At 32.4% G+C, this 23,932-nt stretch overlaps 2 protein-coding genes across 3 annotated transcripts in view; one reads left to right on the top strand and one right to left on the bottom strand.

The window, feature by feature from the left end:
• The window catches only part of LOC127869767 (A disintegrin and metalloproteinase with thrombospondin motifs adt-1-like), a 214,104-nt gene that overhangs the window by 74,772 nt on the left and 115,400 nt on the right, over positions 1-23,932 (top strand). The gene's annotated exons all lie outside the window — the stretch shown is intronic.
• The window catches only part of LOC127867265 (uncharacterized), a 39,242-nt gene continuing 19,721 nt past the window's right edge, over positions 4,412-23,932 (bottom strand). Inside the window, exons 5-13 of one of the 2 annotated variants that reach the window (XR_008043409.1) lie at positions 21,571-21,708; positions 21,292-21,429; positions 20,869-21,006; positions 17,232-17,357; positions 14,476-14,556; positions 13,823-13,912; positions 9,298-9,357; positions 5,954-6,037; positions 5,372-5,436 (exon numbers count right to left, since the gene is read on the bottom strand). Coding sequence is in view for 1 of the 2 variants with exons in the window: in XM_052408291.1 (XP_052264251.1) it covers positions 5,012-5,436; positions 5,954-6,037; positions 13,823-13,912; positions 14,476-14,556; positions 17,232-17,357; positions 20,869-21,006; positions 21,292-21,429; positions 21,571-21,708 (1,220 nt within the window). In the remaining variant the exon portion in view is untranslated. Of the gene's footprint in view, positions 5,437-5,953; positions 6,038-9,297; positions 9,358-13,822; positions 13,913-14,475; positions 14,557-17,231; positions 17,358-20,868; positions 21,007-21,291; positions 21,430-21,570; positions 21,709-23,932 lie in introns of both variants that reach the window. The other variant, XM_052408291.1, reaches the window with a different exon arrangement.

Genomic DNA, 23,932 nt, shown 5'->3' with positions numbered 1-23,932 from the left:
TTTACAAGATTCATTAGACAATTATTGTCGTTCAATTTGCAAAGATAAAACGATTTCAATCGATTTTGTGGAATGAAGCAGAACAATTTAAATCGGCTTGGATGATGTAAGTTTATTTAAACATATTTTGGCATCACAGTACGTTTTGTAAATAAACCTCCATGTTGCTAAGAAGGGCTTGACTTCGAGTCGCCTTTTCCTGTTCGGTTATGGTATTGGTTTACAATAACGAATAACATGTGTCATTAACAAGATGTCGTTAAAATGTCACCGAATAATGTTTACTCCTTGTTAAGCTTTCAGCTGTAGATCGCATGGTTTGATTATTGCTGGAAATGTCAACAATCATATCCACACGTCAGTAATGTACCAGTATATTGTAAATAGCATATCATATAAGTGATGAACTACACGTATAATTTACCTTATGTTATATATCTGTTTTTGTTTTCAAAAACAAACAGGGATTATAGTTACTTAAAAGATATCAACTTTATGTGTTCACTGATATTTTAAATTTGCATGTTAATTCTAAACAATAGCAAAGAATACGAATTTTTCGACACAGAACAAGTTTCACTCTTTCCTGATATATTTCGCCTTATTATGCTTTTTTAAAGTTAGTTTTTACAAATTGGCTTTATTTTCCTTATGTAACACAACAAAAAAGTATATTGACCTAAAAAGCAACAACAACAAATAAACATAAAATCAGTTGTTGGATAATGACTTTCCTAATTTAAATGATATCATGAAAGAAAAAAACTTCGTGGTGTTGGAGTATAAATAAATTGCATTGTTTTGGTATTAAAATACGTTTGAGCTTTGAATATATTTACAGTGAAACTTGTTCTGTGTCAATTTACTTTTATTCCTACTGGATACGCAACAGAATACAAGTTTTTACTAAAGCATCTGACATAAATGGTTCGTAAATTCGCCTATATACATTTTGCCGACATTTAACGTATGTTAAGTGTCAGTTAAGTGTTTAATTACTCCTTTATTGATGTTTTTGCACTTCCGTCACTTTTCATAAAACAGTGTCATTCAGTTTGAACAAAAATAACCCATTCAGTTAAGAGGATGGTTAGTACGTGTTTTAAAGACAATTAGGATTAATGAATAGTTAAGTCGATTTTTCCGGGCAATGGGTTTCCTCAAAGCTACATACAATTTCAGGCCAAAATATTTATATATGTTTTATTTAATGAATCTAACAAGAATACAGTTTCATCGATTTCTGGTTATTTATTATTACATGACAATTATGCTACTTTTATATAATAATAGTAACGGGAAAACAATGGTCATGTTTGTAATGCTTGCTTCATTGAAAACACATCTATGTTGTTTCATTTAACGTGTGAATTGACTTTTCTACGATATTATTGACAGCGGAAAAATGAAATATAAAATACATAAGTGTCAACGGTAAAAATTCATAAAATATTGTGATTTAACGAATCACAAAGGTTATCAACAAACAGTATAACCGCCATGACCTGTTTAATATGTTTTAAATGTAAGCGCGTTTATTGTGTTGATACATTTACATTGTCATGTTTGAAGTGATTATTGCTTTACACAAATGTGTTCTTAATATTTATGTGCCAAGTGGGCGGTTTCGAGCTCCTAAAAATCGGTTAAACGCCCCGCTATATTGTTGACTGTGACAGTTAAACGACGGTGATCGTACGTTTATATTGTTTGCTTTTTGATTCATGTTTATTTATTGTTTTGATGTCTGGTATTTTTGTATTGCCTCAAATTTATTGAACATTGTCCACTTACCCTTAATAAAAGACCTCGTGATATATTAAGATTATTCTTTTTTCCTGATGCAGCAGATTCAGGATTTACATAATAAGTATAATTGGATCAGCAACTGGAATGGCTGTGAAATGCAAGTTGCTAAATAATCGTCAGTATACCTGATTTGGCAGCATTCAATTTTGAGGAGAATTTTATTTGTTTTCGATTGAAATTTACAATACTTTTTGCAACTCACTCAAAACATGGTAAACGTTTACAGATAGTCTTTTTAATTAAATCAAAGTACTGGCAGTACTGGTGTGACGATGCTTTTGAAGAGGATGGATATAAAACATCAATTTAAGTTTATCTAAATCACCACAATTGTGTATGTTGATACAAACATTTGGGTACGATAAAAAATTTGGGTACGAAAATTTTGGGTACGAAAAAAAATTTGGAACGAAAAAAAATTGCGTACGAAACATTTTTGGTACGAAAAAAAGGTTAGGGGTACGGGGAAGTAGTACCGTGGGTAACTTGACCCATTGAGCGAAACTGGGAGGCGGGTCACATTCTTGTTCATTAAGTATGGCAATACCTTCATGATGATTCTCGAAAGTAGGTATGAGCACATAGATGGACCATGTGAGCTCAATCGTATGAGCACTTGACTATCCGAGTTCGCCCACGAACATATGGATTAACTAATAGCGAAATGACCTCATACATGTATATGCTGAAATCAAACAATCGAACGAAATATCAAACATGGTATGTACACTTAGGTGGTTGTGTAATTTCTGTTAGAATATCGTATTCAATATGTAAATTTTAAATGATTGTGCCCAAACTTGAGTTTGTTGCCTTGTTTGAGTCAATACGCGCCTAGGCTGCACCCAGTGTGTGCATTTGTGTTTTTCCAAGGTAATGAGTTACCTACGCGCTGAGGCTGCATAATGTTGGGACCCGGAGTGTGTCCAGCACTCCTACCTAATAAGATTAGATTGACGACAGTTGGGACGAATTTAGAATGATAGCTGCAATTTCCAGCTATTTGTTTTGTACTGAAATACTTTGTAATTTTTTATATGGTCAAATGCTGCGGGGGAGGAGGGGTGAGATTATCCGGAAAAAAACACCTGTCCGGAATGGTGACCACAAAACAGACAAAATATAACATTGCGCCGGGAGCGGGAATCGAACCGGTGTCGTAAAGGTGAAAAAGCGAACGTCTTTACCAGTGCGCTAGCGGGACGGACAATTACGCACAGTAATGTTGTTATATCTATATATATCATAGCAGTACAGCGTTTACAATTTGCAGGTTCGAAATTGTTCGCATTCTTAAGTTTTGTGATCACGTAAAAAGTTAATTTTACATGTTTTTATTCGCAATTTATTTACTAAATCGAGAACAAATATCAATTAAAATAGAGAAAATATATAGTTGTTTCATTGGTCCATAAAAATAAAATGGATGTAAAATTACTAATTTGAAATTAACGTTCTGATACACTTATTGAATCTGTTTCCCCAGGATATGCTGTTCTATTAATATTTACCTTTATCAACACGAACGACAACTCTGCTAGAAGAATGTTATCAATGAAAATCAACGAGCAATCTCCTACGCAGTGGCGAATGCCAAGGGAAGTAACTGAAAAGTCGAGTTATCTCAATCGGACTGGCTCGGTCTTTTACATAGGTTGCCATTGTGAAGATTTTTTTTACTGGTTATCAAACCTTAGATGCTGCTGTTCCAGCATCGTCAAAAATGAATGTCTGTTCTGATACTGAAATATTATAATTAAGGATTGAGTCACAATTAATTCTTAAATGGTGCTTCTGAGGTAAGCTTATTTAGGTAGACTACCTTTCTTAAGGATGTAATGTATCACCAGCGTTAATTGCTAACGTGTTGTATTGCACTCGTATTTCTTCCATAAAACTATTGCAACGAAAGCGGATATTGTACCATCACATTTTTATAACAACACACCCACCCAATAATTGACTGCGCCCATCAGTGTCAAAACCTTTATTTTCCACTTAAAACGTGCCATACTTGTGCTGACATTTTATTTAAGATATTTAATCATGATCGAAATGTGCGAAATGCAAGACTAACTTTTTGCCGATTTGCAAAGTAAATTTTCAGATACACAAACATATAGTATTATTTGAAAAACGAAACATATGTAAAGAAGTTATAAACTCAGTGATATATTTCAGCCGAACCTCAGACTCTAATCCAAAAAATTCTAAACATTATGGTATTGTTGCTCATTTAAAACGTTACAAATCCATAATTCATTATAATATTTGAATAACCTGATTTTTTTTAAAACAATCGTTCCTTGCTTTCATGAAAGTATAATGATGTAATGTTATGGATGTCCCTTAAACAAAATCTTACAAAATAATTTTTAACGGTATTCAAAATGATATTGTCTGATTTGTTGCAATCAAAAATACGTTTGAAAAAATATATCTGCTGAGGACATTTGCTCATACATGCAGAGCCAATTAGATCCGTTTTCAAATGCATATATTACTTGAGGCATGGACTATCTTAGCTCTCATAAACATATGAGAGCGGTACAACGACGACCTTAATGTTATTTTTGTAACTTTTACGGAAAAAACACATGAATGCATATGGAATTTTAATAGTCACATAGTCGATTCTTTATATATATTTATATACAAAGAAGTTGGGTGTTCATATTTGTATTCAACTTGTTAATGGTATCGGTTACCTACAAATCATACAGATTGTAATTACATGTTTTACAAACTACGAAATAAGTACACAAGTTTTCAAACTATCCAAATAATATGCAATTGTTCTACAATACAATTGATACAGCTATACAAGCTAATACATAACAAGACATTGTTTTACAATACAATTAATACAGCTATACAAGCTAATACATAACACGACATTGTTCTACAATACAATTGATACAGCTATACAAGCTAATACATAACACGACATTGTTCTACAATACAATTGATACAGCTATACAAGCTAATACATAACACGACATTGGTGTCCGTGATTCTGGTTTATGGGATATCCGTTTCCGCGCAAGTTAGATAAACACACTAAATCGCAGGAATACACAAACAATCATTCAGTTAAACCGTCAGGGAGAATCAATAAACAAAGTGAGTGGTGGTGATTTGTTAACACAAACGTGTGCTATTAATTTGCATCTCAATGTATTTCTGGAATAATTAGTGCCGATTATTGAACACCGCGTATCGTTTTCACAAAATTCTTGATGTCGTGTTCTGAATCATGTAAAGGGATCAAAGCCTTCAACCAAGACCTTTTAAGTTCTCTCTGTTTAATATTGGATAACATTGGGATGAAGCGAGGTTGGTCGTCATTATTTTGTGCATACAAATTGTCAACTTTAACTGTTTCACCGTTTTGCAAGTGTATGCTGTCTGTTTGGGAATGAGGAGTTTCAAGAAATAATATCCATCTGTACGTAATCAAAACTTTCTCAATGTAACTTAATTTTCCCTCACCCAAACCAACATCCGCAGACACATCTACTAACTGCTTGTCATTTGATCCAAGCTCCCGTTCTATCTTCTCCTTGATTTTTCTGGCTATGTTTTCATCGTCCGTCGCGTGTAAAATGAAAACTCCGTCTTTTACACCTTAGTAAAAAGAAAAAAGAAAAATCTTCAAAAATAGTTAAATAAAATATGGAGTGTAACATTAATATTTTGATTGTAAATCATTATTTCGTAAAACACTAAATATACAAGGCGTTTTCATCTTTGCATATTATATATATATATATATATATATCGATATTTCATTGGCAATGTATCTATTCTGAAGGTTTTAGATATCGCACTTTAAGCAAATATGTAACATGAATTGAATTATATGCCGTGAAACATTTTCAATACGTTCTTGTTAAAATAGCTGAAATATGAATGCTGTTGTTAATAAGACTACGGACACATTCACGTAAAAACTAAAGAAACAATAATATTATGGCCAATCTGTTTCACTTTGTTTATTAGTGACTGTATTTTATAAATCTCAATCTAATATAACATTATACACATGTAGATTTATCGATATTTGACTTCTTTATTTAGCATTCAGTCTTTATTAGTTTCACTAGATTAGTATTGAAAGTAGGAAAACTAAACGAGTGATCACCAGTTGTTCCATTAGCGCTGGCTCCATTTTCTGGTGTAGTTTCGGTATTGGTAAGCTTCACCATGGATGGCTGTGCATCACAATCTAAAGGTAAACCAATTGATCCATCATTATAAAAATACCACGGTTTTATTATATGTTTATATGAGACACTGACAATTGTTGCTTCTTTGTCTCTGTAAACTACAGATGTTATATAATTGTTCTTTATAAGGAAACTTAATCAGGGCGCGAGTTTTCATTTCGTGTATTTCATTTCATGTATCTAAAGTGCTGACGTGTTATGTGCAATAAAAACTGTGGTAAAGGTCTTGTTTTTCATTTTTATTATACAATATCAGTGTGTTGAGTTGAAATCTAAATATAAAATCACCGTTCGCTGCACAGTAGTTGTTCTCTACTTTGTATATAAAAATTAATATAATATATAAAGAAGATTGTTGATCTATTGACTCCAAGTTTTTGCATAGGTCGTTCATATTTTCAGCATATCCGTAATGAAAGTAGAAAAAGACGGCCATGGTGGACCTGGGACGCTCACCTGAGTAGTATTAACGTTCAGCAAGGATTGTAAACGTGTGTGTGTTTATGTTTAAAAAATACAACAACAATTGTTACCTGTTGCGACAAAGCTATAATTTGGATAAAACTAATGTGAGGACAGTTATTTAATAATGAGCATCGGCAAAAAATGGAAGTACATTTCCACAAATTATTGTCCAGCCTTGAGTTTGAGATCATAAGCATCTCAGCATCTTTGCATGTTATAGGGGATGGCTAGTTACAATTTGTTTTTGCAAGAACAGCTTTAGATGCTCAAAACAACTGTATTTGTTCAATAGATTGAGTGCTAATGAAATAGTCTTTGCATTATTAAATATAATATGTTGAATTGTTATCATATATCAAAGTCGGTTGTAAAGAAGTAAATGAGTATGAGAATAATATACTGGAAATTCAACATTGATCTTCTTTTAAGGTACAAACATCACTTGATTTTTCTCATAGTTTAAAATGTGTGCAAATATAGAAGTAAGCACACACAAGACATTGAAAATTTATCATATCAAGACAACTGTCAAACTATTTGTTATTTGAATGCACAAACATCTGTAGCATAAAAACATTATTTTTGAAAAAATACACAGCTGCCAGAACAATGTTTCTTTTTAACCAAACAGTTTTTAGTTCTTCTTAAAAGATGTGATAAATAAATTCTTGTTTTCTTACTACCAAATTGTTCACATTTTTCACATATCTTTTTTAACAACTGAAACAATTTTCAAACTCACCTTGCAATGATATTTCTAATTGAAACAACAATAAAACCTGTAACAATCAGAAATCTTTCATAATAACACACAAACTACTGACTGACTGCAAACTGTAGGCCTAAAACGTTTCAAGGTGTAGTCTATCTATGAATGGTGTCCATCTGCCATCAAGACAAAGATCTTTGATGGGAGTGCCTAGTTAATTAGGGCAAAATTCCAGGGAGTGCTACACAATCATCACATGGCTATTTAAGAAGGCATCAATCAACACTATTGTGCTGCAACAATGCAAGCAGGTATAAATGAGCTTTTTAGAGAGTAGGATAAGTGAATGAAAGGTCCAACAAGATTAATATTTAACAATTCTTGTTGTTTTATTGGTTTTACCACTATGATGAATTTCTGCAAAAATAATGATAACAATCTGAAGTAATGGCAATAATTAATTTGAGTAATGCAATCATTATAATTAAATATTTGGGCTGTTAAATTGTTAATGTTTCTGAATCCATTACCAGTATCATCATCATCATCATAATCATCATCGTCATCATTGTGCACCAACATCCTTATTACAACTAGAGTGTTTACATGGTTTTAATATGGTAATATTAGGAAAACTGCTGCTCCACTGGCGGCTATATTTTTCAACGAACTGTAACCATTTTCGAACTCAGCCTAGCTATCATAAAACAAATGTTCTGACCAAGTTTCATATTAACTGGACTTTAAATGGGAAATTTTAGAGTGTTAACAATGTTTTACTCTAACCATATTAGGAAAACTCCCCCCCCCCCCCCCTGGCGGCAAAATTTTTCAACGGACCGGAACCATTTTTAAAGTCAAACGCTACAATTGAGACAAATGTTATGACAACGTTTCATGAAGTTTTGACTACAAATATGACTGCAAGAGTGTTAAAAAGTGTTAGTGAAGCCATATAAGAAAATCTGCCCCGCCCTCTGGCGGCAATTTTTTTCAACGGACCAAAACAATTTTCAAACAAAGCCTAGCTATCATACGATTAAATGTTAAGACTAAGTTTCATGAAGATTGGACAATAAATGTGACTTGTAGAGTGTTAACAAGGTTTTACTATTATCATATATGCAAAACTTCCCCCCTCCATGGCGACATTATTTTTCAACGGACCAGAACCATTTTCAAACTCAGCCTAGCTTTCGTAAGAACAAATGTTCTGACCAAGTTTCATGAAGATTTGACTATAAATGTGACTCCTAGAGTGTTAACAAGGTTTTTATTAAGGCATATAAGGAAAACTGCCCCATATTTTTCAACGGACCGGAACCATTTTCAAACCCAACTGAGCTATATTACGAAAAATTCTCTGACAAAATTTCATGAAGATTGGACTATAAATGTGACTTCTAGAATGTTAACAAGGTTTTTGTGATAGCCAGGTAACCAAAACTGCCCCGCACCCCGGAGGCCATGTCTTTCAATGAACTAGAACCATTTCATAAGTCAGCCAAGATATCAGTAGAACAATTGTTCTGACTAAGTTTCATGGCAATTGGATTGAAAATAAGACTGTTTACTATAGCAATATAAGGAAAACTGACCCGCCCTTGGCGGTTATGTTTTTTTACTGACCGGAACAATTTTCGAATTCAGCTGAGATATTATTGGGACGAATGTTGTGAAAAAGTTTCATGGAGATTTGACAATACATGTGACTTCTAAAGTGTTAACAAGCTTTTACTTTAACGTTACCTAGTGAGCTAGTGTTTTACCTTAAGTGTCCCAATTTGGAACTCCACCAAGTTATCATTGGGACAAATGTTCTGACCAAGTTTCACGAAGATCAGGCAATAAATGTGGCCTCTAGAGTGTTAACAAGGCAAAATGTTGACGACGGACAACGCACGACGGACAAAAAGTGATCCCAAAAGCTCACCACGAGCACGTTGTGCTCTGGTTAGTTAAAAACTGAACGAGTGATCAGCAGTTGCGCCGTTGGTGTTGTTTGTGGACACGAAGTTTTGCATTCAGTTGTCAATAGTTTCACGTAATCAGTATTGAAAGTAGAAAAACTAAACGCGTTTTCACCAGTTGTTCCATTTGCGATGTCAACCTATTCGGGTGTTGAGGTTTGTTGTGCATCACGCTCTTAAGATAAAAAAAAATTATCAGAATACAAATGCCGTGAAAGTCGTCCACTTAACAGTTCATTAAAAACATAGTTACGTTCGATATGCATCACACCTATTTGTTAATGTACCTATTAACATGTCTTTATACTTGATAAAACGACAAGAGGCTAATGGTTTAATATAAAACTTGAAGCGCTATGCAGTTTGCAATTTTAGATTTATAACTTATGTTTCGAAATTAGTTTATCGTACGAATATTTTGACTGAAGTTTTAAGTTTAAATCTCTGCAACAATGCTGAAATGATGTCCCCACAAGCACATTGGCGGATTGGCAGAGAAAACTTCATTAAAAATCAGAGAATTAAATCGATTTTATAAGTATTGCTTAAAAGGACGCCTTGTCGTTTTCAGTACCGGTAATAATATTTTAGTAAATATAACAAGTATCATGGTAGCATATTTCGCGGCGGAAAAAAAATGTGGTAGTCGTGAATTTGGTATAAATAAACATGTGCGCATGCACATAATTAATAACGGTATTGTATCATTACAAAGCACAAACTGAGGTGCTCTTATTTTCACGGTGCCTATTCCACGTGACTTTTTAAGATATGTGTTGGGAGAATAAAGTGCGACCCAGTTAACATTAATGATGTCTTTTAAAATATATCACCATTTTATTGGGATTTGTTGGAGAGCTCGCTCATTCGTGAGAGTTTTCTATAGGTATGACTATCATGATCTTTTATAACAAATAAGTATTTTTTCAGTAAAGTGCAACCGCGCGTTTGTTATATGAAGTCCCCACACTGATCCGACATTTTCTAACCGTTCAAACCTTGCTATTTCCTCTATATAAAATATAATTATTTCATGTAACATTTATTAAAATATATGTCTGTTATTACAAAACAAAGTTGATTAAACACTAATTATGTACCGAAAGAAGTATAACTTTACCTTTGTAAATATAATATTTTACATATGCATTAATTGTGTGGAAATCGTCATTTTTTGTCTATTCATTTGAGAGTTTAACAATTATTTAATTGAATCGCACATATAATGGTTCTTATATAGATGTCAGTTTTGCGTAAGACAGAGGCGCCAGTGACAATTACACGGACAATCTACATGACAATTTGTTTGGTCAATCGGTTAAATCGGTAGGTATTATTGTCTTATGTTAAGTCATCAATGTACATATACTGCTTCGTATAAAATAACCTCATTAGTCGGCAATTATAAAATTTAATCGACAAACGAGATACACCTAAAACATGAAAAAAAAAGATTTGCGATAATTATTTGTAGGGGTGTCCCGCTGATTGTCTAAGTCATCGTCAGCAACTTTATATAGAAAATATAAACCTCCGAACGTTAAAAAGCCTAAATGACTTTTTGAATTATTCGTTTGCTATCAGTTCAGTCGTAAAGAAAGCAATCCCCATGACAATTTTGTCAAATATATGGCCCCTGTTAACACCATGAGCAGGTTATAGCACCATTCATGTTTTGAACATTGAAAATACATTATTTAAAATAAAAAGCGTATATTCTATAAGTTTTATTATAGTGAATGTTGTTAAATAACAACATGAGCTGCTTGACATAAAGTTTTCAGTATACCGTCTGATAAACTCAACATGAAAACTGACTTCCCTTATATTTATTTGGGTTTAGATATGTTGATTACAAACGGTACTTTTCTTCAAAGTCTGTACAGAGTTGTGAAATTTAATCCGTTTACTATCATAACCGACGACAATAGTTGGTTCACTCCAACTTTTTTCAAAAATCTGAAAGTGCAAACAATTTTAAAGATATTCACTATAAGAAAACACAAGAGTCGAGCAATTGAACAAATTGTTTTAGCTCTTTTTTAATTTGCTTATTAACTCGGTTAAAATGAAATATAGATCAATCCGACGGAATGGATTTTTTTTCAGTATCAACACAATCATTTCAAATTCAAAAAAGAAAATAAAATTATGTAATGCCAAACACAGAGTAGTAAAGCTCATGCTTGAAACATGATATATATTTATATTTTCTTGTATGTAGCTTGATGTCATATGAAAGAAGTATTTAATACTGTTATATTAAATTATTCCAAAGTTGGAATACTACATAATTTTCTTCATATTTAAGGATGAAGTTCATTGGAAAAAATACATAAACCTATATATTTTAGCCATACATACTGAGCACTGAGCGTGTATTATCTACACAGAATCACAAAACAGTAACTGTATAATGCGTTTGTTTTATAATTTTTCAGCCCAAAGGATTATATTTTACAATTGAATTTATTTATCAGGCCAAGACTTATTTATATGTGCATATGTGCATGCATTCGTACTTAAAATAATACTGTACCGTTAGCTCGATGCCTATGTTAGTATGAATATTGTGATGACGTGATTGGCTTGTTGTTAATATTGTTAACATGTAATCTGGCATAACAAATTAATATGATTTGGTATGTATTTTCATTATTTTACTTCATCAGTTCGTTTTTTTATGAAATTAAATATCAAACACCCATAAACACTCCAAATCAAAGAATGTTTCGTACAACATTTCGAAAAAAAAAGTTCATACAAAAAAAATCTATTTTCTTTATGGCAATATCCAAAATTTCTACACAAGTTGTGGTCTGGTAACATAGATGTAACAAGATACACAATACTATTTTTTGCGGGATAGTATATTCAATACATGTTCATGTACCAAGGTAATGTTCGTGTGGCGTATGAATAGATATCGTTGCTTGAAATTAAAATGGAGTATATTGTGCTACAAAAAATACAAACAAACATTTTGTATCTCGTTACATCTGTGTTACCATTTCACATCTAGCGTTGAAAATGTGGCTATTGCTATAAATAACACTCATTTTTGTGGGTTATCTTTATTTTTCGAAATAGTGACCGAAATATTCGTTGATTTTGAGTGTTTTTTATACTTGAACATGAATTGTACTATATGCCGTGAAATATTTTCAATACGCTCCTGTTAAAAAAGTTAAAATATGAATGTCGTTAATACGACTACGGACACATTCACATAAAACCTAGAGAAATAATAATACTATTTTGGACAATCTGTTTCACTTTGTTCATTTGTGACTGTATTTTATAAATCTAATATAATACACATAAAAGTAATATAAAAAAGTAGAATCATCGATAATTGACTTAGGGATTTAGCATTCAGTCGTTGATACTTATACCAGATTAGTATCGCAAGTATGAAAACTAAACGAGTGATCACCAGTTGACCCATTAGCGCTGGCCCCCTTTTCGGATGTAGTTTCGGTATTGGCAAGCCTTTCCGTGGATGGTTGAGTATGACAATCTTAAGGCAAACCAATTCAACCATCAAAATAAAAACGCTATGGTTTTTGTTCTGATATGAGATACAAACATGTAGCTTATTTGTCTCAGTAAACTACAAAATGACTTGGAAGTCGTCCACTTTACAGTTCATTAAAAACATAGTTACGTTTGATATGCATCACACCTATTTATTCATGTACCTATCGACATGTCTTAATAGAGTATATAAAACGGACGCTTAACGTAATGGTCGTTTTTATAAGAGCTCAGTACAAGTAATTAGTAAATATAACAGGTATCACGGAGGCATAGTTTATGGCGGGAAAAATATGTGGTAGTAGTGAATTCGGAATAACTACACGTGTAGGCATGCGCATAATTAATAACGGTACTGTAGCTTACTAAAAACATGCTGAGGTGCTCTTATTTTAAAAGCGTTCGAATCTAAAAAGGAACATGTATAGAAAAGAGGGAATATCTTGTCAGAGTATGTAAGATGTTTTGCTTATAAACCGTCTGATCTCTACGACAACGAGTGGAATCCAGTGGGTAGAGCAATACAAGTATTGCGTTAGACTGTTCTGCACCAAAGCAAATTGTGACAATATGCAGGTGATTAACATCATTTAAAATTTGAGAAATAGTTCCCAGAAACATATTTATTCTTTATATAATATGGATTTTTTTTAACTGACAACAGATTTTATTAGTATGTGTTAAGTATAAACGTCTATAAAAACGACCTAAGGAAGAAATATGTTATGCATGATTAATCGTTTTAAAAGGCCGCGATGACATACAAAATATAACACTGTTAATATCATGCACACTATGTTCGTTATTTCGTAGTAAAATAATCAGAACATTTATTCAAAATGTGTAACCCATTGCCGGAAATTTACAATAACAAAGTTCTAGCCATTGAATTAAAGACCACGCATATGTGCTTGCATTGGTTCTTCAAATAATACTGTACGTAAGCTCCATGCCTATACTAGTATGTATATTGTGATGACGTGGTATGTTTGTTGTTTATATTATTTGCATGCTATCTGGCATAAAACGTAATATAATATGGTATTTATCTTCATTATTTTGCAAAATCAGTTTGTTTAAATGGGCATTAATCATTAAATTACCGTTTGCTTCATTTTCGTTGGTATTCACTTCGTGTAAAGTGTTGGCATTGTCTTGTCCTGGATTTGATGTTTGTAACGTTCGCTTTGATTCTAAGCCAACAAAATAAAATAACATTAGTTCCAAATTTATAGCAATTGGATAACATTTTAAATTGAAACGTGTACATTCAAAACGAAGGCCATGAATATGTAGGTCTATTCGTAATTCGAATGATTATATCACGGTAGCTTAATGTCTGTACTAGTATACATAACGTGATGTCGTCATTTGTTTGTTGTCGATTTTGCTTACACGTTATCTTGCAATAAACGGGAATATCGTATGTTACTCATTTTTTAAATAAACATATCAACGTGACAATATTTAGGACAATAAGTCTTTTGATTGAATCTTTAAGGTTTATGTTAAGAAGTTCTAAGATGAATACACCGCTTTGAATGCATCATTATCTGCAGCAAAATTACTTTAAAGACTATACAATCTCAACACCTTTAACGCAAGATTTTGATAGTTATTTGTGTTACATATTTGACATAATTGAAGAAACAATGAATCTCAAGCAAATGTTTTACCCAGGAAAACAGATGACAAATGGACATTAAATGTTAAAATAACCTAACGTCGATTGAAAACATGGCGTGTTTATACGTACCTTCAGATGGATCACTGGTACTACGCCCTTCCAGTGGGATCTGCTCATTGTTTGCCTGTTCTATCCTTAACCTTCTCGCCTCTATGTAAAATATAAGAATTTTATGTAAATTGTATTAGAATTCATGTTTGTATTAGGAAAACAAAATTGTTCAACCACTAATTATGTACGTAAAACAGTATAACATTTACCTTTGTAAATATTATATTTTACATATGCATTGATTGTGCGGAAATCTTTATTTTTTGTCTATCAATATGAGTGTTTAAGAATTATTTAAATGAAACACACATATAACGTTTCTTCCATACATGTCATCTTGCTTAAGACACAGGAGTCAGTGACAACTACACGGAAAATCTACATGGAATTTGTTTGTCCGATCGGTTAAATCGGTAGACATTATCGTCTTATGATGTACATCAATGTACATATAAATGTGTTAATATGTAATAATCTCTTTAGATGGCAATTCTGAAATATATTCGACAAATGAGATAAAGCTAAAACATGCACAAACAACATGTGTATTTCTATGTAAATATAATACCGCAAGATATTTTATTTTGAATATTCAATTATTATTTGAGAGTATTATTTTTTTTGGCGTTTACCGCTTGATGTCTAAATCATGGTCATCATCTTTATACAGAAAACATGAAACTCCGATAGTTAAACGCCTAAATAACTTATACAAATAGTCATTTAGAACTTTGAATATTTGTTTGCTTGCAGCTCAAGCATAAGGAAATCATTCTCCATGACTATTACATAGAATATATGGCCCCTGTTAAAACAATGAGCAGGTTACAGAGCCTTGCATTTTTTTAAATAAGAAAAATAACTAACTTAAACTGAACAAAGCGCTTTATTATATAAGTTTGAGATTACTTTTAATATTACAGTGAATTTTGTATAATAATAAATTAAAAGTTAAGAAACCACATGAACCACTCGACATTCAGTTTTTTTATTATACCTTCTCATACTAAACTTGAATATATTCACTTAAAACAAATACAAAAGTCAAGATATTGTACAATGTAAAATTTTTACCCCCTATTAAATATTCTCATTAACTAAATCAAATAAAAAAACAACAAAAAAACAAATTGTAACGCGTCTGCAACATATGCATACAAAGGATGAAACTGAAATGTACAGCTTACACGGTGTGTAAATAGATTATCCAAAACTATGTTCAAGATTGGTCTTGCAGGGTCTGCAACTATAAGACTAGAACAAATTGAAGACAGAAAGTCCCCTCTAGCAATAGGTGTCGTGATATTGAAATATTCGGAATAAATTTCTGTTTATGATGGCGTATATTTATACATGGCAGCATGATTTAAAATTATCAAATTAGTCATTAATCTAATAAGCATCCCTCAAATATCGATCATTCCGACGAAAAACAATTTTATCAGTATCAACAAATGAATTTCACATGCAAGAACGAAAAACGGATAAACAATGTCAAACAGAGAATAGTAAAGATAATGTTTGATACATGGTTTTATGTTTGTATATTGCTTGATGTCATTTTAAAGGAACTTTAGTTCCATATTTTTATATTAAATTGTTCGACATGTATCATAATAACTTATTTCCTTTATATAATGAATAAGTTCATTTGAAAAATATATAAACCTCGGTCCATTATTTTGCCACACATCCTGAGCAGTGAGGGTTCAGTATCTATAACGATTAACGCGTTCGTTTAATGTACATTTGTATACCTATTTTTCCTTATAAATTCGACTCCGCATGTAGTTTAATGAGTATGCGTCATATTACCTAGTTAGTTTTATATATGAACGTTTAATATAAACAATTGCCAGCCATTTTTCACCCGAAATGCGTATAGGTGGAATTTCAAATGTATTAGCATTGTTAATGTTAATTGTTCACTGAAACGATCTGTTAAAGATAAAGTAATCAGACTAACGTATTGCGAACCTCAGCAGAGAACATTTCATGTGAGTTGATGTACGACATTATTGGATTCTTAAGACACATTTTTATTGATTCTAATAGTAAATGTACGATTTAGAACTTATTATTTAATTAATAAAACACTTTTTTAAATAGCTCACTACCAAAATAACTAAAGTTGCACTTTGTTCAATTAAACGATTATGTGGATACACCCGGTTAATCAATCTTTTTACACCAAGAAATGTTATTCGAAGACAAGTATATTTACATTTGGGTTTGAAAATTGTTACTGTTATTTACTGTTAAGTTATATAACTCTTCCCTAAATCGTTTTATAAAAAATTACTTTGTTCGTTTTATTGATACCTCTATCGATATAATAAAGAGCTTTCAACCAAAAATTGTAGAAACAGTGACATTTACTAATTGTTGATAAAATTTGGCTATGTTTTATTTATAAATATGTTAACATTAATTGATGAATTCACAATTTAGGAACCTACAAGTTTACATGGAATTACATCGTACATAATATGTTTAAAAATCAAAAGAACTTCAACAGCTTTCAATAAGACAATACAAAATAGCAGCCTCTGACGACTGGAAATAAGACACTATTGATATATGCGTATACAAACTACTGCATATATATTAACGTTTGTGTCAGGTTTGGTTAGTCTTGAAACAGGTTCATAACTCAACTATTTGTATTGACCGTTTTATTATTTATTTATGTTTGTGTGTGCATCTATTGCTGGCTTCATATGATAGTGTTAGACAAAATGGAAATGTCAAGCCGCAAACGAAAGTATATTTACCAAAACATGGAAATTTATCCCGTCTTTTCCAGATTATTACAATAATTGCTATGATTACAATGCATCCAATGCACCCACTTATAATGCCCGCTATCTGGCAATCGGTAAGACCTCTTTCCGAAGCACCTGTAAAACATTGATAAATGGAAATAGCATAATTCGAATTTGGTAAGTAAAGAATGCGACTTTGAATTGTTATGTGAACAAATATTGAATAATAAACAACACATTTTAAGCATTGATTTTAAATAGTTCATTAAGCGAAGAATAGCAATTGCAAAATTAAGATAATTCTTAATGTTAAATGGCAATCGGATAAAATGTGTTTTTTCACATGTGTATATTTGTTTAAGCAATTATAAACGTAAGGCTCTCTTTCTGTTTACAATTTAATATACTTAAATGACACAAATCTCTATTAAAAAAAGTCCCGGTAATAAAAGAAGTACAAATAAACACGAGTCATACCAAAGAGGATGGAAATTGTTACAAACTTGCCAAATCATTTATTGATACGAAAAAAATTGTTTAATACTGGTAAAATGTTTGCCGATAAAATATGCATGAAGCTAACAAATAAGTTTTGTCTAGATGTTTTACACAGCTATATATTGTATATTTAAAAGTTGCCTATAACAAGCAATGATGACATACTAGATATGCCTATGTTTAAGCCCTCATTCGAAGAAGAGGGGGTATATTGTTTTGCACACGTCGGTCGGTCGGTCCGTCCGTCGGTCTGTCGGTCCGTCGGTCCGTCCACCAAATGGTTTCCGGATGATAACTCAAGAACGCTTAGGCATAGGATCATGAAACATCATAGGTACATTGATCATGACTGGCAGATGACCCCTATTGATCTTCAGGTCACTAGGTCGAAGGTAAAGATAACAGTGACTCGAAACAGTAAATTGAAATCCGGATGATAACTCAAGAACACCAAGGCCTAGGATCATGAAACTTTATAGGTACATTAATCATGATTGTCAGATGACCCATATTTATTTTCAGGTCACTAGGTCAAATGTCAAGGTCACAGTGACTCGAAACAGTAAAATGGTTTTCGGATGATAACTCAAAAATGCTTACGCTTAGGATCATGAAACTCTAAAGGTACATTAATCATGACTGGCAGATGACTCCAATTGATTTTCAGGTTACTAGGTCAAAGGTCAAGGTCACAGTGACTCGAAACAGTAAAATGGATTCCGGATGACAACTCAAGAAGGCTTAGGTCTAGGATCATGAAACTTCAAAGGTACATTGATCATGACTGGCAAAGGACCCCTATTGATGTTCAGGTCACTACGTCAAAGGTCAAGGTCACAGTGAATCGAAACAGTAAAATGGTTTCCGGATGATAACTCAAGAATGCTTAAGCCTAGGATCATGAAACTTCATAGATACATTGATCACAACTTGCAGATGACCCCTATTGATTTTCAGATCACTAGGTTAAAGGTCAAGGTCAAAGTGACTCGAAACAGTAAAATGGTTTGCGGATGATAACTCAAGAATGCTTAGGCCTAGGATAATGAAAGTTCATAGATGCATTGATCATGACTGGCAGATGACTCTTATTGATTTTCAGGTCACTAGGTCAAAGGTCAAGGTCACAGTGAACTGTAACAGTAAAATGGTTTCCGGATGATAACTCAAGAACGCTTTGGCCTAGGATCATGAAACTTCATAGGTACATTGATCATGACTGGCAGATTACCCCTATTGATTTTCAGGTCACTTAGTCAAAGGTCACGGTCACAGTGATGTGAAACAGTAAAATGGTTTCCGGATGATAACTCAAAAATGCTTAGGCCTAGAATCATGAAACTTCATTCACACAATGGCTGCCACTACAACTGATAGCCCATTTGGGGGGCATGCGTGTTTTATGAACAGCCCTTGTTTATAATGATACTTTTAAAATTGATAATACTTATGTATATGTTAAAAGTCTGAATGAAAGAGGACTTTGTTTTTTTAGAGATATATTCGGAGACATGGATTATTTTATCTCGAAAGAATCTTTAGAAAGCGAAATCGGAATCAATGTAAATTTGTTATTGTAACAAGGAGTAATCAGAGTTATTAGTAATTATATTACAACAACTGGAAATAAAGTCACCAATGATAGTAAAACAAAATGACCTGTTATTTCAACATATGTAAAGAAAATTATAACAAGTCCAAAGGAAGAAAAATATCCATATCAAATACCTGTTCACAACAATGATATTCCTACTTGCTAAACAAAATGGAACTCTGAGTTCTCACATATTGATTGGAAAAGTGTACATTCACTTGTTTTTGACATTAGTAAAGAAACTTATATCCAATAGTTCCAATACAGAAAAGTACACATAATCATTGGAACAAAATCACTTATGTTTAACATGAATATAGTTACTGATAATCTGTGTACATTTTTCAATAAAGAAATAGAGAATATTACACATTTGTTCTGGAACTGTAGATATACTCAAGAAATTGTTAGATTTTCAAAACATTTTATTGATAGAAATAGACAACATTTACCTGTCCAGATCACATGTCAAGACATGATTCTGGGAATTACATATAAAAAAAATCGATTTAAATATTGTATGTCTAGAAATTATAAGATACATTTTTTATTGCCAGAGTAAGAAAGATTCCTTCAAAGTTTGGATTAGAAAGCAGCCTAAATAATTCTCTCGAAATGTATAAACATACAAAAACAAGAACAGATGATGATTTCAAAGAATGGTCACTAGTCAGCATGCTTACCGATACAGTTATCATGGAAACTGATCGCCAAGTAAATTGAACAGATTCTGCACCAAGAACCTAGGTTTGTATTCATTTGCAATTCAATTTTGTTTGTACAAGCCCTATATTATCTGCAATGTTTTTGTATTGTTTAGATCATTTACATATTTATGACTTTATACCTTTAATACACAGTATGTTACTTCATTTATATGTAATTGCATATAAAATGCATGTAAGCTATGTGTTGTGTGTGTAACTGAACAAAATGTATATGCATAATTTGACTGCATATTGAATGTCATAATATACTAAGATGAATAAAATGTTGCACATAAAAAACCAAAAAACAACATATTCATTGTTATCGTTTCAACGTGAATCGACTCACCAAATTTGTCAAATATTTAGACGCGCGTGTTCTTCGAAAAGATGTGTTGTAGTTCATACGGAAATTTGGCAAACACATATGTTTGACTTGTATTCACTCGTATTGTTGTATTGAATTATTGCAAAATGCATTTTTTTCCAGTTTACGTTATATTATATTCTACACTTGCTAATAAATAAATCAACGATGGTAATATGTTCGGTTACGAATCTGATGAATACTTGATGATTATTTACAGACTATATTTTAAGATTTTCTCGTATATATTTACGAATGTTATGATTCAAAGTATTACAACGTTAGAACGAGTTTTCTATATCGACAATAACAACAGCAAGGCTTTAAACGTGACAAAACTATATATTAGGAAATTTAAAACATTGATCTTCGGTTTTCGAGATATTGGATAAGGAAGAAAGTCACTAGTAACAGTGCGTATGCTGTATTCAAACATTCTGAATACGCATATAGCGATATCCTCCATTACAACCAGTGTACCTTCTTTGCATAACTTTCCCTTGTAACCAGCTGCGCAACCGTCAGGGCAACTTCCGTTCACGTGGTTACAGGACGCATTGTTTTTACACCAGCCACATGTTTCATTACACTCTTGTCCATAACTGCTATTGGAACATTCTGTGTCGAATTCAAAAGTTCAATTATACATAGTAAAATTAGATAAAATTCGATTATGAAATGCATGCCATGGTTGGCATTTTAAACAGTTCCACAGCTGTGGTCCCTTTGTACCAAGAAGATGCAATCGGCCATATTTTGCATATTTGTTCGATCTAAAGGAAATTATTAAAATAAACAACAAACAAAAAATATATCTACAGAAAGGTTTATATATATTTTGTTTTTATTTATCATCCAAGTTGTAATCATACGATAACTGTCGCTAGGTTCATATAGTTTTACCCGTCTGGCACGTGTCATTGAGCCATCCATCAGAACATCCGTTTGGACACCGTCCGGTCACGTGATCACAAACGTCATCATTTGCGCATGACCCACAATCTTGGAGGCAGGCGTCGCCATATTTGCCGTCATTGCACTCTATATATAAAGAAACTATTCATACAGAAAATGTTATAAGCTATACGTACAAATGGTGCTATTTAATTTCACATAAAGATAACGTTATGATATGTATCTAGAAGTATGAAGTGTTTGAAAATTGAATCTATTTCGTCGTACCCGTTTCGCACTGCGGACCCTTGTACCCTGGGGAGCAGCCGCCTGCCGGACACTTCCCGGTGTCCTTTTCGCATGCCACACCGTCGGCACAGTAGCAGCGGCCGTGACACGCCACACCGAAAGTCCCGTTGGCACAGTCTGGAAATATCGAACTAGGTATCTAATCAGGATTCATATATTGCCCTATATAGAAAAATAAATCGGACAATAATAAAAAAGACACGATGCTGGCACACATTTCTAACTCGGCAATATAGATGGAATTTCATATTTCTTACACATGCACCGGTATGAATTAAATTCTAAAGTAATGAAGTTAAACGTGCGTATACTGCGATTAATAATGTAACAACTTAAACAATCACATAATTTGTCTGTACTTTTTACCGTTTACAGTATCCGATATCAGTTTTTGTTAAACGGATGCTCCAACGATGCGATCATATATGTACTGATAAGAAGCAGACCTTATGTTTCTCTACATTAAAAAGTGTATTAAAAGTTCGTTAAAGGCATGCACTACTCATGCAAAATCAACACTACCGTTAGATATCCGCGATATTTTTTTAAGTTTGTAAGTTTGATAAAAATTAAACGTGAAATAAAAAATAAACACGAGCATTCAATTATTATCCACGTTCCTACGTACCCAGTGATCAAAATATTAATTGCCGGCATGCGATTGACATCGGATTTATCATAAATTTAATATGAATTTTAATCATAAATTGTTTCATAAGTTGTTTCAGCTAAAGTAGAACAACCTATAACCATTGGCAAAACATGTTAACCTTTCTACTTCGACTTTATATATTTGTTATTTCTGAGTTTCAGTAAAAACAAAAACAAAAACAACTTCGGATAATAACTGTTTCTATCACATCTGTCGTCATAACATACTTTCAATTCTAGCGCTGTTTGCACACAAGTTGTTTGATTGTTGTGTAAACAAAAGAACATCAGACGTTTTAAAGACGAATACAACTAGTTTACATAAGATGCGTTTTTTTTCCAAATCATTTGAGTAATGTTGTACGATTAACATGTATCCATATGCTCAATCCATAATATTTATCCATATGTTAGAACTCAATCCATAATGCATATAAAATGCAATGTCTTGTTGCATATGTGACGCTATCAGCAAACAGTACTCATAACGTCGTTATCGAGAAAAAAGACAAGATAAAAATTGTTACACAAATTACTTTTCAAATTACTTTCTCTTAAATGCAACGTCATGTCCATAAAATGCCACAGTGTCAATAAAAATGTCTTTACTACTAAATAAATGTATTTACACCGTTAATATTATGAAATCAATAAATGTTACTGTATCAGTCTTTATCGGTAAGCTCCCATAAGCCGCATGTGTCTCTCGTCGTCTGTTTATAAAGAATGGTTAGTATAACAGAAATATCATTAATTTCGTTGAATGTCATCATAGAAGCTAAAATCTTTTCCTTTAGGCATGGATAAACAATGCAAGTAGGTACGTTGTCTACTTTACTTTGTTAATTTTATTTATTCCATTAATACGTCTGTTCAAATTAAGAAATAAATCATTTTCTTTTTTAAGATTGATTTTTGAGAGGTCATCGAGCGAGAGAATGAGAATTTCATTAGCCATATTATGACACTTTGGATCTCCAATTAATGTATGTTCCTAGTTAATATATGTATTTGATAGAATCAAATTTGGCATAAGCATTTTGTAGGTTCTTATTTACGTATATGTCTTTTTAATTGTATTTTCAGTATCAGACAGTTCTCCAATAGGTCACAGAAAACGGATGGTGGAAGGCTGGTTAAACGGCTATGAAGCACTACCTTGATTGAGGTCAGCATCTCCCTGAAAAGTCTTTTGCAAGAAATTGTAATTGCACTTGTACATGTCATATATATAAGTGTAAGTTTGCGTGTTTAGCTGTAATTATCTTACCATATATAAGAAATTATCTAACCGTAATTAATCATTTATAGTATGATATATGTTATATGTTAAAAAGCAACAACAGATCCTCGCTAAACACAAACATATATCTAGAAGGAACTTTACCTGTACAGTGGTTAAAGATTTCTTGCCTAGCGTGTTGACCAGGTTAAAGTTATTTGGTAAGAAGAATTTTATCTCAAACAAATCGTTTTGCCTTCGGGAATCCCATCCGATGTTTGCGTTACAATTGCATTGCAATTAGTTTAATTCAATCGTAAACGTCATTTGTTTATGTGCCTGAATTATTTCAAATACTAATTTCAATAAAACCCCTTTTACCTTTCTCCCAATTCAAAAGTAAATGTGATGTTTTCCACGTGAACTCAATTTGAATATTTGACTATCTTTATTGATATCTTGTCCATT

The sequence above is a fragment of the Dreissena polymorpha genome, chromosome 2 (assembly GCF_020536995.1).
Source record: "Dreissena polymorpha isolate Duluth1 chromosome 2, UMN_Dpol_1.0, whole genome shotgun sequence".
NCBI lineage: Eukaryota > Metazoa > Mollusca > Bivalvia > Myida > Dreissenidae > Dreissena > Dreissena polymorpha.
The sequence above is the reverse complement of the archived record's forward strand: the minus strand, read 5'-3'. Positions and strand labels throughout refer to the sequence as shown.